Source organism: Pinus tabuliformis, chromosome 8, assembly GCF_031772625.1.
Source record: "Pinus tabuliformis cultivar Carrire ecotype Pingquan chromosome 8, CPIR1, whole genome shotgun sequence".
Lineage (NCBI taxonomy): Eukaryota > Viridiplantae > Streptophyta > Pinopsida > Pinales > Pinaceae > Pinus > Pinus tabuliformis.
In genome coordinates, this window is record NC_142294.1 from 1,403,309,426 (window position 1) to 1,403,321,932 (window position 12,507).

Consider the following 12,507-nt stretch of genomic DNA (forward strand, 5'->3'; position numbering starts at 1 on the left):
AGATTTGCTGCTCTTTGAAAAGGGTACCAAATAAATCATAGGGGCAGAACTGCCGATTCCTGCATAAGGATGCCTGTAACAACTAATTCATGCCACCTTTAAAGTGCTTGAGACCCTTCTTGGGCATTTTCAGAACGCAATGACAATCTGTACCTGCTTTTCAGAACGCAATGACGATCTGTACCTGCTCACTTGAAACCAAAAGCCAAAGTACTTTGCTAATAGTAGATTAAATCATTGAGTTCGTGATTTGTGAACTGTTTTCCTTTTCATGATCAACCTCAACGTTAAGAGAATTAGTTTTTCTACCTAACCTTTTAGTACAGAAATTCCATGCCAGCCATCGGCAAAGTATGGTGTAATTTAAATATAATCAATTGTCAATGAATCACACATTCATAATGCCTGGGATATAGTAGTACACGACGCAGTCTGAGAAGTCTCAGACAATTACAGGATTATCTACAAATGCATTAAAATCTCGCATAACAGTTATGCATTTTACATATTTCCATTTTCCCCCCTTTTTCGGGGACTGTAAAAATATAATGCTATTGCTCAGACGTATCCTAAGATATCTGAAAGAAATCTAAATATCTAGGTGTATCGTGACGATATAAACAAAGCTAGCATGATGCATATGCATTTAAACATAATGCCCATTCTAGTATCTCCTCAAAAACTATAAAGCATTTCAAGATGTTTACCTTTACTGACAGCAAGTTGCCTTGCGAGGAAACCCCGAAGAAAACCTAAGAAAATTGAACATGGATCCGAAGGTTTCTGAGTCTTTCCCACACTCGTCACAGAAACACATCACCCCTATACAAACCAATAAAGCTCTTCAAATAGGAAAACCTCCTGTGATCAATATTTTTTGCTTTAACAAGGCAATCAAATTCATTTACAGGGAAGGGCAAGCCAGCCACATCAACTAAATCATTAGCAGTTTTGTTGTGGTTGTCGATGCATTTGTTGTACTTGTTTGAAGTTATTGGCTGCTGAGAACGTTTTCATTGCATGAATAAATTTGCGCAAGTGATTGATATACTCTGGGTAGAGCTCCAAGTTGCAGTGTCCACCACCCTTGATCCATAGAGGTTCGTATTTTTGCTTGCATAGCTCCCACAGTCGCTTTCCATGGGACCAGTCAACTATCTCATCGTTGGTTCCCTGGTGAACGATTCAGGGAACTAAGTTAAAATTTTTGTGAATAAACATTATGCCATTTGCAATGCAAGAGAAAAATACAACCTGCTCAATTCTAAAAGGCCAAATCAGAATGTTGCAAACTTAGAGCTTATGGAAAGAATAAAACCAAGCCTAAATTACAGGCAGCAAGATGTTAACATTCTCTGAAGCACCATAAACGCAATATGCCAATGTTGGAGTTACAGATACCTACAAAAGATAAAGTTTCCATGTGGGGTTCCGAGAGACCCATTTGCTTGGATTCGAGAGCTTGAACTTACCGAAAACAAATCCAGAAATCAAAGTTTCCATAGTAAAAATTCTCAGACTTAAGGGCTTGGAGGAGTAAAAATTCTCTTGGACTCAATTGCTTGGATAAATACCCCTCCTTTGCTCGAATTAAAAATCCAAAACCTACGAAACAGAGATTATTCATGCTTTTGTTGCTTGTTGTGACCTTTCAATTTTGGTAATTTGTTACAAGAAAATTAAAAATATTTTACAAATTTGATTGTTTGGGTTACATTATATACACGTTAATTTTTATCAAAATTATAATTTAGTTTTAAATTAATAAAGGAGTTGTCTATAATGTCACTTTTTGGAGATTCCAGTGACGGAATCCAACGGAAGAAATTGAGGTTAAATCTTGATTTGTTGCAGTTAAAATGGTTTTTTAACTGCATATTTGGATTCAGCACCCTGAAAAACCCTTGGGATGTTTTGATTGTGCAGAAACTAGCTATCAAACTTGCGATTTCAATAAATTGCTGCCGGATTTTGATGGGAAAAACCCACTGGAAAAACTTCCAAAAAGTCTCATTATAGACAACTGCATTAATAAAAATATTTTTTAATAAATAAATAGATATTTTTTTAAATATCCTTATTATAAATAAGCTTGACAATATTAATATTTCATATTTACAGTTCATTAATCCAAAATTATTTTAACTAAATCTTAAATTTAAAATATTAGTTTATTTCATCTTATTATATTATATATTTCATATTTACAATTTCATTGATCCATAATTATTTTAACTGAATTTTAACTTTTAAATGCTAGTTTACTTCATCTTCTTATATCATAGGATGAAAAAAATACTCTAAAACATGTAGACAAACAAACTTATTGTATTAAATTTAATTATAAATTTTTTATTTAAACTATTATATAAGAAAAAGGACCAACCCTTTCAACTTATTAATCATTTCCGTCATTAGAACAGCATGATGCATAATCCAAGGGTATGTTCGGCCTTCTAGGATAAAGCTCAATGCATATTCTTGGATTAGACAGAGTATTTTCTACTATTTTATAGTTGAATAAATTGTTATATAACGAGAAGACTAAATCCTATCTAGTTTTGAATTAAAACAACAACAACAAAAACATTGAAGTAATCATTCCCATTACTCTTGATTCACCACCTAACACTACCATTATCTGTTATTAGTGTTGGAAAATGTAACTAGGTTCGATCTTCATTTAATGTATTTTAGTCATCTTGTAATGTACTTGTCCAAATAATAAAGAAAATATTTTTTATTATTATTATTATGACTTATTAAAGCATGAGTTTCATGCTTAGGTCACCATCTTTTAGGTCAAAGTCCCTATTGAGAACTTCTAGGATTTATTCTGGGTCAATAGAGTCGTTGTACTTTTAAAGAGACCCTTCTTGGTCTTTTGAATCATGTAAAAAGGTTAAGTATTGAGTCAAATGTAATTTATGTATCCTCCACATCAAGTCGCCCTAGAAGAGATCAAGTCGGCCTAAGGACGCTAATTCGACCTCACATGGAGCCTATAAATACAAGAAAGTTGAATTCATTTGGAGCACACACTCTCACAAGAAGTTCGATATCTCTTCAAGATGGAGGAAGTGCAAAGTATGAAGTCGGGAAGCCAAAAGAAGTGCGAGTTTGGTGGAGTCTAAGGAGAAGAAGAAAAACGAAATTTTGGTGCCTCTCTCTCTATGTTTCATGTCCTAGATTGGCAGATCAAAGTCTTCCAAGTTTCGTTGATGTCAGAAGTTGCCTCATTCTGGAAGCTGCTACATAGTCGAAGTTGCTGGAATAGAGGTCAAAGATCTGGGAGGCTGACTTGGTGTGGAGGGAAGGTTTGGTCTTTGTCTAGGGTGAAGAGTCTCAAAGAATATTAGTGAAAGGAAAAGAATTTTGACTGGGTTTTCCCTTCGAGGGGGGTTTTGCCCTAGCATAGTGCCTACATCTGGTATCCATTGTTTTATGTACTACTGCTTTGGTAATTGCTTGATGAACTAAAAGAAAGAAGACATAAAGAATCGTAATAACAAATCAAGAACATCACAAGTGATTATCAAGAATAAGAAAATCTTTTTGCCTTTTTAATTTTCTAACAACAATATCTTCTCATAAGGAGAAAGCAGAAATCAAGGGTAAGGAGAGAACTTGATTGGACTTTGTTGGGGTAGAACTAGGAGGCATCCAGGTGACAACGATGGTCGACAGTGGAGCTACCCACAACTTTGTGAAAAAAATAGAAAGGAAACTTGGTCTTATGATCAAGCTTGAGAAGGCCTCTTCAAGGCTATCATCTCTAGAGATGCGGGTAACTGGATCAATTGATGGTGTCCCTGTTTACATGGGAGATTGGCAGGAAAACGTGGACCTTACAATGGTGCAGCTTGATGACTATGACCTAATGTTGGGGCAAGAGTTCTTGATTGATGAAAAAGTTGTCCCTATGCCTCATATGGGGCATATATTCATTCTATCAAGACCTGTGCCGATCATAGTGAAGATTTAGAGAGGAGACTTGAATACAACAGTGAAGATGGCCACCATCTTCGAGAATGAACAATTTATGGTGCTACATGTAGAGACTCGAGCAATAGTGATGTGGAGGCCCTTCTCTCACGAAATGTAAACATCTTGTCCGCTTTGACAGAGAGAGTAGAGAAGTTGGAGAAGAAGACAAGAAAATAAGGAGACCAAGATGGCAGCAGTGGTTCGACGATGTGACCAAGGATAGGTGCCTTGGTATGTTGAGGCCAAGGAGGAGGTTGGTACATCAACATTGAGCCCAAGAGGTTGGCTACAATATCCAAAGCTTGAGAGACTTGTTAAGGAGGCAGAGGGTAGGATAGGATTATATCCTCCTTTGCTGACTTACATGACGAGGAAGTATGGAGGAATGCTTCTAAGAAATCAAATGAAAGATGCGATTGGAGGTCACCTTGACCAACACTCCTATTCATCTCATTAAGCCATGAGGAGATGGTTCGTTGTTGCAGTCAGATGGGAAGCCAAGACTATGAGGGTACCTAGGGTGGTACCTCTACAACAACATATTGGTGGAGTCATGATTATCTAAGATTGAGGATATTGCATTGTGATACATGAGTTCTTATGGAGCTTGGTGTGATGATCAGATTAGCTACTTGATTAACCAAGCCTCATGAGGGAATCCAACTAATTCTATTAAGGAGTGATTTCCATAAATGTAGTCAGAGATATCATCTGGAGAAACTTCATCATGATTATGAGATTCAGAAGGAGATGACTAGAGGATTGCAATTGGACTATTGTTGGGATTGCAATAACTTTGAGTGGGGGAGGATATCAGGCCCTCGAGTTGGGTGTGCCTTTAACCGAGGTGTGTGTTATGGGCGACATCTCGATCGCATGATTTGTGACAAAGATATTGCAAGAAATGTGAGGAAAAAGGATGTTGGGTGAGAGTGCGCCAACATGAGGTGTTGAAAAACCGACACTTGGGCTTTCCATTAAGCGCATGTCCACAGCTTGGTGGCATGATGGATGTGGGAGACCGAGCACCCAACTTGGCCTAATGATGGGTGAGGAGGCCCAGGATGACACCATGAGGAGCAACATGGATGCTCCAGGATATGGACACAAACACCCCTAGACGAGTGACCAAGAAGTGGACGAGGTCGACCTGAGATGAATTGGCTCGAAGTGGGGGCACCCTAGTGGAATAGTGGTGGGCCAAGTCCCCAAGATGAGTGGGCCAAAATTGGGCATCCCTCGAATGGGCGAGATGAAATTTGGTGTTCGTTGCGATGACTTGGGCGAGACATGTTGAAGGCACCTGAGATGAGATGGACCAAAGGTGTTAGCTGGGTGCGAGCAAGTCAACAAGAAGGGAATTTGGTGCCCAGGGAAATGAAATTTGGCACCCGACGGAATGAAATTTGAGATCACTTGTGAAATGAGCGTTAGCTCGATTGAGTCAACCTGCACAATGGGCAGAAACAAAGCGCACAAGGGAGACCTCATTCCATATAAGTATGTGTATGATGGAACCAGACGGGATGAAGATCAATCAGAAAACATAATCGAATGGGTCAAGGGAGGACTGAATGGGACGAGGAGAGCTCGCATATGTTGTTTGAAGGAGGACAAGTTGCGAGACGAGAAGGGAGCTAACTATGAGGCTCGAGTCTATAGTAGGGTAGGGCCCAAAGACAAGGACAAGCTAACCAAACCAACCAACCCAAGGGTGGAGACGACTTGCAAAGGATGACGGGGTGACTTGCGGTAGGGTGGCCCAATGAGGTCATCAAATTTTTGTGGTTGGATTTCCTTATACACTCTGTAATTTTGGCTTCAATTTTTGGTGAATCGAGCCATTATTTTGGGTAGTTGTTGTACATATACTTTTCCAATAAAAGCAGAATCCCAGAGGGGCATTTCCATTGAAATTGTGCATGCTTATGACGATAATGTTATCTTGCATATGGTGTTCATAATTTTTGTTAATTGAAGATGACGTAACAGTGTTATTATTGCTCTATGTTTGATGAATTTTGCACATTAATATAAATATAGCGAACAACACGAGTAGTTACATTGTGAGGCGTATTCTGAGTGAAGTAACACTATGTTACACTAGGAAATAGTGAAACATGTCAGTGACACACGCTCGAGGCATCACAGTAATCTCAAAAGGTGCCTTGTGACCGTAGGAGGCCCTCGGTTCATGACATCAACATTTCTATCGACCGGAGAGTGGAAATCCTAGTGACAAGATGGCAAGATCCTTGGGAGCGAGAGTTTTACCAAATAATCAAAACCTTAATCATTGAAGACAATAATGACCAAACATCACAGGACAAAGGAGGTCGTAACGATTAACAAGAGATAATAAGAAATCAAAGATGCTAAGGTAGATGATTGAGAACGATGGAGCTTCATATGAATGCCAACTCAATAGGGCATATGGACACCCAAGAACAAACAGGGGAGAGAGAATTGAATCACTAAGCTCACATTAATGAGTACCCAACAAACGGTGATCTCAATGATCACCACAAAATACTTTAATTGGTCATTTGAATGGCGATCATACATGGTACAGATCTTCAACAAATATTATAACAAAGAATGGTGTTGTTAGGTGGTGTTAATGTATTTGATTCATCTTGCAATGTACTTGTCAAAAGAATAAAGAAAAGAATTATTATTATTATTATGACTTATTAAAGCATGGGTTTCATGCTTGGCTCACCATGTTTTAGGTCGAAGTCCCCATTGAGGACTTCTAAGATTTATTCTGAGTCAATAGAGTCATTGTACTTTTAAAGAGACCCTTCTTGGCTCTATCTGCTCTCGGCTTGGCTTGTCCTCCTCATCCTATTGTGCCACCCTCTTGCCACTAGACTATGGTTGTGGTCGACTCTGAGGTGTTGGTTGTGCCTCCTGTTTGGGAACGAGTAGATCCTCCTCAAGTACTGTAATTTGCTCGTGCTCTAAGGAAACTCTCAAAGCCTGAGCCTCCTGGAATCTCACATCTCGCCTGAGAACTATCTTCCTCAGTCCTGGAAGATACACCCTATATGCCTTAGATGTTTCATTATACCCCACAAAGATACCCTTCTCTACTATGGCATCCAACTTCTTTTTGTTATCTTTGGACACATGATAGTAGACCTTTGTGCCAAAGATCTAAAAGTGTGAAACATCAAGCTTCTTTCCTATGAAAGCCTCCTCTGGTGTGACTCGTCCAAGCATCCTGTGTGGACTCCTATTCTGCAGAAATACCACAATGTTGCATGCTTCTGCCCGCAAGAACCTAGGCAGATCCTGATCATGCAACATAACCCTAGCTACTCCAACAATGCTCTTGTTCTTCCTCTCAGCCACCCCATTCTGTTGACGGTTATGAGGTGTTATCAACTCTCTCCTAATACCTTCCTTTGCACAAAACTCCTTGAAGGCATTGGAGATTTATTCTCCACCATTATCACTTCTCGCTGCCTTGATTTTCTTTCCGGTTTGCTTCTCTACCAAGGCCTTAAACTCCATGAACCTGTCTAAGACCTCATCTTTCTTTTTCATAAAGTAAATCCAAGTTTTCTGAGAAAAATCATCAATGAAAGTAACATAATCCTTGTGTCTCATCAATGATGAAGAAGAAAAGAGCACGCACACATGAATGCACCAACTCCAAAATCCCTTTGGCTATGTTGTCCTAACCATGGAGGGAAGACTTAGCATACTTTCCAAGCGTGCACCCCTTGCACACTCCACCCTTGTCAAAGGCCTCTTGTTGGTAATCCTATGCCAATCTGTTGAAAAAAATTCAGGGCCCCATGATGCAAGTGTCCTATGCACCTATGCCAAAGGTCACCTACATCTGCACATCCTGCCTTGTTGCTCAAGGTTGCACCAATCTCTACATGCAACTTGTAGAGGTTTTTCACCCTCACACCTATCTGCTTCTTACATCCAGAAGCCAAGTGCTGGAGGTAAGCCTTACCTCTGTTGAAGGTAACATCATATCCTTTATCCTCAAGGATAGCTACTGAAACCAAGTTCTTCTTCAGCCTTGGAACATAGAGAACATCTTTGAGATGAAGAGTATTACTTGACTCCCTCTCAAAGCTGACAATACCAACCCCCTTGGTAGCATACTTGCCATTATCTCCAAGCTCAATATTCAACTGCATGTCCTTCTCATCTAGCTAGCTGAAATACTCTCGATTTCTAGTCATATGGAAAGAGGCTCCTGAATCAATATACCACGTACCAATTCCTACTGAGCTTTCCATGCAATCTATCAACGAGAAGTCCTTCTCAAACTGAGAGGAAAACTCATCTACCTCAGTTGATGCAGCTACATGCTCCTTATTCGACCCCTTCTTCCAGTTAGGACACTTGGAAGCATAGTGTCCAAAAGTATGGCAATGGAAGCATTTGATCTTACTCAAATCTGTCTTCTTCTTGTCACCCTTTTGGTTGTTTTCACTCTTCCCTTTTCCTTTCTTTCCTTTGACCTTACTTGTAAGAGCAAGATTCTCCTCCTCCCTCTCAACCATGGAACCCTTGCAACTGTTGCTAGAAGTCTCAACTAGCTTGGGCCTAGCTCCTCTTGGATGAAGTCACTCCATAGGCATTCCCAATCCGGCAACTTATCTCGTCCAGTAATACTATTAACAAAAGTATGCCAATCTTTGGTAAACTCATCCAAATCCACACACACTAGCTCTTGTTCTTTGCTTTGATAATTGCATTTCTTCATTTACACATTAAATTCACCCCATAACATCATAACATTATTCAGATTTACATCATTATTCAACAACATATGCAACTATGTAGAAAGAACAATATCATCATCATCAATGCAACAGAACATAAAGGAACAATAGAATAAAAGCATTCACACATAGAGACACCAAGATTGGTCGGAGACCAGGGAAAAACCCACTATGGGGAAAACCCTTTCAAATTCTTCTTCTTATTAGATTGTCATTGAATGATTCAACAAAAGAGAGTACAATGATCCATATCTTCATCCATACAACTATCTAACAAAAATCAACTAAACAATATCCATGAGATGAACCCAACCATGCTCATACTCAAAACCCTGATTCAGAAGTCTGTAATCAACTCACTATTTGCAGTCCACTGCCAAACACTATGGTCAATGAGCAAAAACTTCAGACAACTGAAAAACCAAACCATAGTTTCTAGTCGCATCAAGGACATGTGCAAGCAACTGAAAGGCTTCAGTCGCACGAATGAGCCGACCAGTGTGCGACTATAGCTGATATTTCTTTGTGCCATGCCTACGACAATGACCTAAAACAAAAATGTGAGCTTTGGACCCTGCAATTTCACCTTCATGCGAACCCATTCCTCCGCGGTCCTGCCTCAGACCTGTGCAAGCCAAAACAAAGAAAGAGAATAGAAGAACGTCACATGATGATGTCCAAATGAGGTAGAGGTCACTTTTATTTATAGCCTTCCAAGGGTGTCCAATTTGCTTTAGGGCCGACTTGATCAAATATGCACATGTGGGCTTATAATTCAAAAATACACTTTCCCTTGTCCAAATTTGATGATCTTTAGGTCGATTTTGGTCCTCTCGAAAAGAGGAATTCAATGCAATCATCATCTCCATCAAATGAGTTTTCCAAAGTGGAATTTGGCCCTAGTTGCCAATTTTAACACTCCCTCTCAACTAGGGAGAATTCCACATGCATCATGTCATGTGTATCCTATCATCAAATCATATCCAATATCAAGTATCTCATCATCACGTGTTTTCATTGTTCATCTCAATTCGTCTCTTGCTTATTCCTGCTTATTTCTTGATTGTCCCCGCTCATATGTTGAACATTCTCGAATCTAAAAGAAGAAGAATTTGACATCGAACAGGAGCTCAATCTACCACCCTCTATCCATCGAGAAGCCACTTCTACCACCCGGAATAACTGCCAACGGGGGAGCCCAATGCTACCACCCAGGAAACATCAACGAGGAGCCAAATCTACAACCCGTGTCAACATCAAAGAGATTAGCTCAATCTAAAACAACATCGGGGAGCTTAATCTCAACCAGGAAACATATCAGGGAGTACATCTCAACCTAAAACCTCATCGGGGAGCATATCTCATCCCGGAATCTCATGGGGGAGCTAAACATCTACAACCCCATATCGAGCAATAGGTGATATAGGGGAGCACATCTCAACCCATCCTATTGCCTGCCAATCTTCCCAATAATGACCCTCAAGAGTCATGTGGTAGAACACTTGCATCATAATCCGAGCTTGGGCTAGATACCCGACTTACCAAAAGGTAAGGATCACATGCCCCAAGCCTCCTCAACCCGTTGGCCAGACAAGGAAGGGCAGCCGCAACAAGCTCGGCTTGTGGATATGATGCCAACTAGGGTATACTCTGCAAAGACCAAGATAGGGGAGCAACATCTTCAACCCTATGGATAACAGATAGGGGAGAAACATCTACGGCCCTACTGTCTAGAGATCCCTCAACCCCAAGAGCCCTCCATCTCAATTCCACACCCTGGGAGCTCAAACAGGGGGGAAGAGTTGGCTCAGTGTCCTCGATCAGCAATGCTCTCTGTAGATCAACAACATATCATCATGCTCATATTTGGTAATCATCATGTCTCAAAAGCAGTGGTCTCGTGTTCATACATGACATCAAATCAAATATTATATTAGAACAAAAATATATATATATCACAAAAAGGATACCATAGTCATCCTCCTTCTCACGAAGGTGCCAACCACAAGCCTAAGCTTGTCTCGTACAGTAGCATTGTCTCAATATATGAAGGTATCTCAGTCCCAACTATATATGAGATTCTTTGTCAATCCCATCCGCTCGTTATTAGGGTAATGTACCCCTGTCATATCCAGAACCTGCTCAAACGACTCTCCAAATAGCTTCTTCATTCAGCCTCACAGCTAGCCATGTTAGCAACATCGTACTCAATCGTCGTGCTTAAAGCTACGGACCTCTCATCCAAAATATCATGGAAGATCTCATACTAAGGCAGCACCCAGATGCACTCATCAATAATGATCCCAAACAACATCAGTACATCCATGCAGTCACATATCGTAGGATGAATATCTCAAATCAAAAATTGATCGTCCCATGCAAATATCTCGAAGGGTGCTTGGTGGCAACTCAATGTGCATGAAGCAGCTCAATCATGAATTTACTCAAGTTTTATGCACAACATATACGAACGGGTGTTGGAACATCAATGCTTCAATAAACTATCGATTGCCAAGTCAAGTTCAACAATATCTCTTCACAACTTCTTGAAATTCAATCAGAGTGTCCAAGGATTTTCATTTCCACTTTCCAAAAACTCTTCAATAGCTTCACGATATAGATTTTCTTTTCCAAACTTCAGAAATCGATTCATCATGCCATGATTCATTATTTCGAGCTTCAGAAGCCAACTCCCTCTTACTTTGATCATCAAAGGCTCATTACCTATCAAGAATAGACCATCAGTATATAAAAACCAAAATCAAAGTCATACCTTGGACCACTTTTGAAGTAGAGGTTTGGATCGACACATCTTCTTGGCTTCACTAGGTAAATATCAATACGGACATACCAGGCTCGCGGAGCTTGATTTATACAATGATTTCTGCAAACATAACACTTTACCAAACCAATATGCTCAGCCTTACATAAATCAATATTGTGCAATCAAATCAACTAAGTCAACTTATCAAAGTTTAGAAGCCAGATCAAAACTAATATCAAACTTATGAATATCACAAATTCTTTGGACCAGGTGACAGGTAGAGCTTACATCCAAATATCAAGTTATGGCTTTTATCTATTGTCATGTCAACAAATTGTCATTTACCAAGCAATGTCAAACCAAACTTCATCAAGTCATCCTCATGATCATAATATAAATCATTTCTATCACTAGATGCAAATGCATACATCAAGGATAAGTCATGTAGGTTCCATCCATTTATTGTGAGATTACTTCATACTAAATCACAATTGTTTATACTTCAACCAATGTGTCAAAGCTAATGATGTCAACACAAAATATCTATTGAATACCAATATAAGTCACTAAAAGTCACTATGCCCATATAGCATTGTTATCAAGGAAAATCATCAGTCGTCAAATCAAATCATTAGTCATCAGGTCAAATCCCAAATTTGCTATCACAGTGAGATCTACAACCCAAAACATATCTCAATATCAAGTCAAAGTTCTAAATCATTATCAAGCATCATGTCAAAACTCCAAACACTGCTTATCTATATCAATCAGCCAAATCTAGTCAAACCCTTGCAACTATTATCAAATACTGTCATACACAAGCCTCAATGGTTAAATCATAATGACATATTGATATGCATATCCCAGTCACCTACAAACACAAGTTTAGTCAACATATTCACATTATAGTAAGTCAAACATTCAAACTTCCTTGCTCATAGAACTTTTTGTTGTCTACTCCATGTTTGTAGGACTGACATCCTTCAGGTGAACTTCTGATTT

The 12,507-nt window shown here is 39.4% G+C and overlaps 1 protein-coding gene across 1 annotated transcript in view; it reads right to left on the reverse strand.

Moving 5' to 3' along the window:
• Positions 1-359: 359 nt before the first annotated feature.
• Positions 360-12,507, reverse strand: part of LOC149240801 (uncharacterized) — a 113,989-nt gene continuing 101,841 nt past the window's right edge. Inside the window, exon 5 of the mRNA XM_089373840.1 lies at positions 360-1,173. Within this exon, the coding sequence (XP_089229966.1) occupies positions 943-1,173 (231 nt within the window). The 3' untranslated portion in view covers positions 360-942. The remainder of the gene's footprint in view (positions 1,174-12,507) is intronic.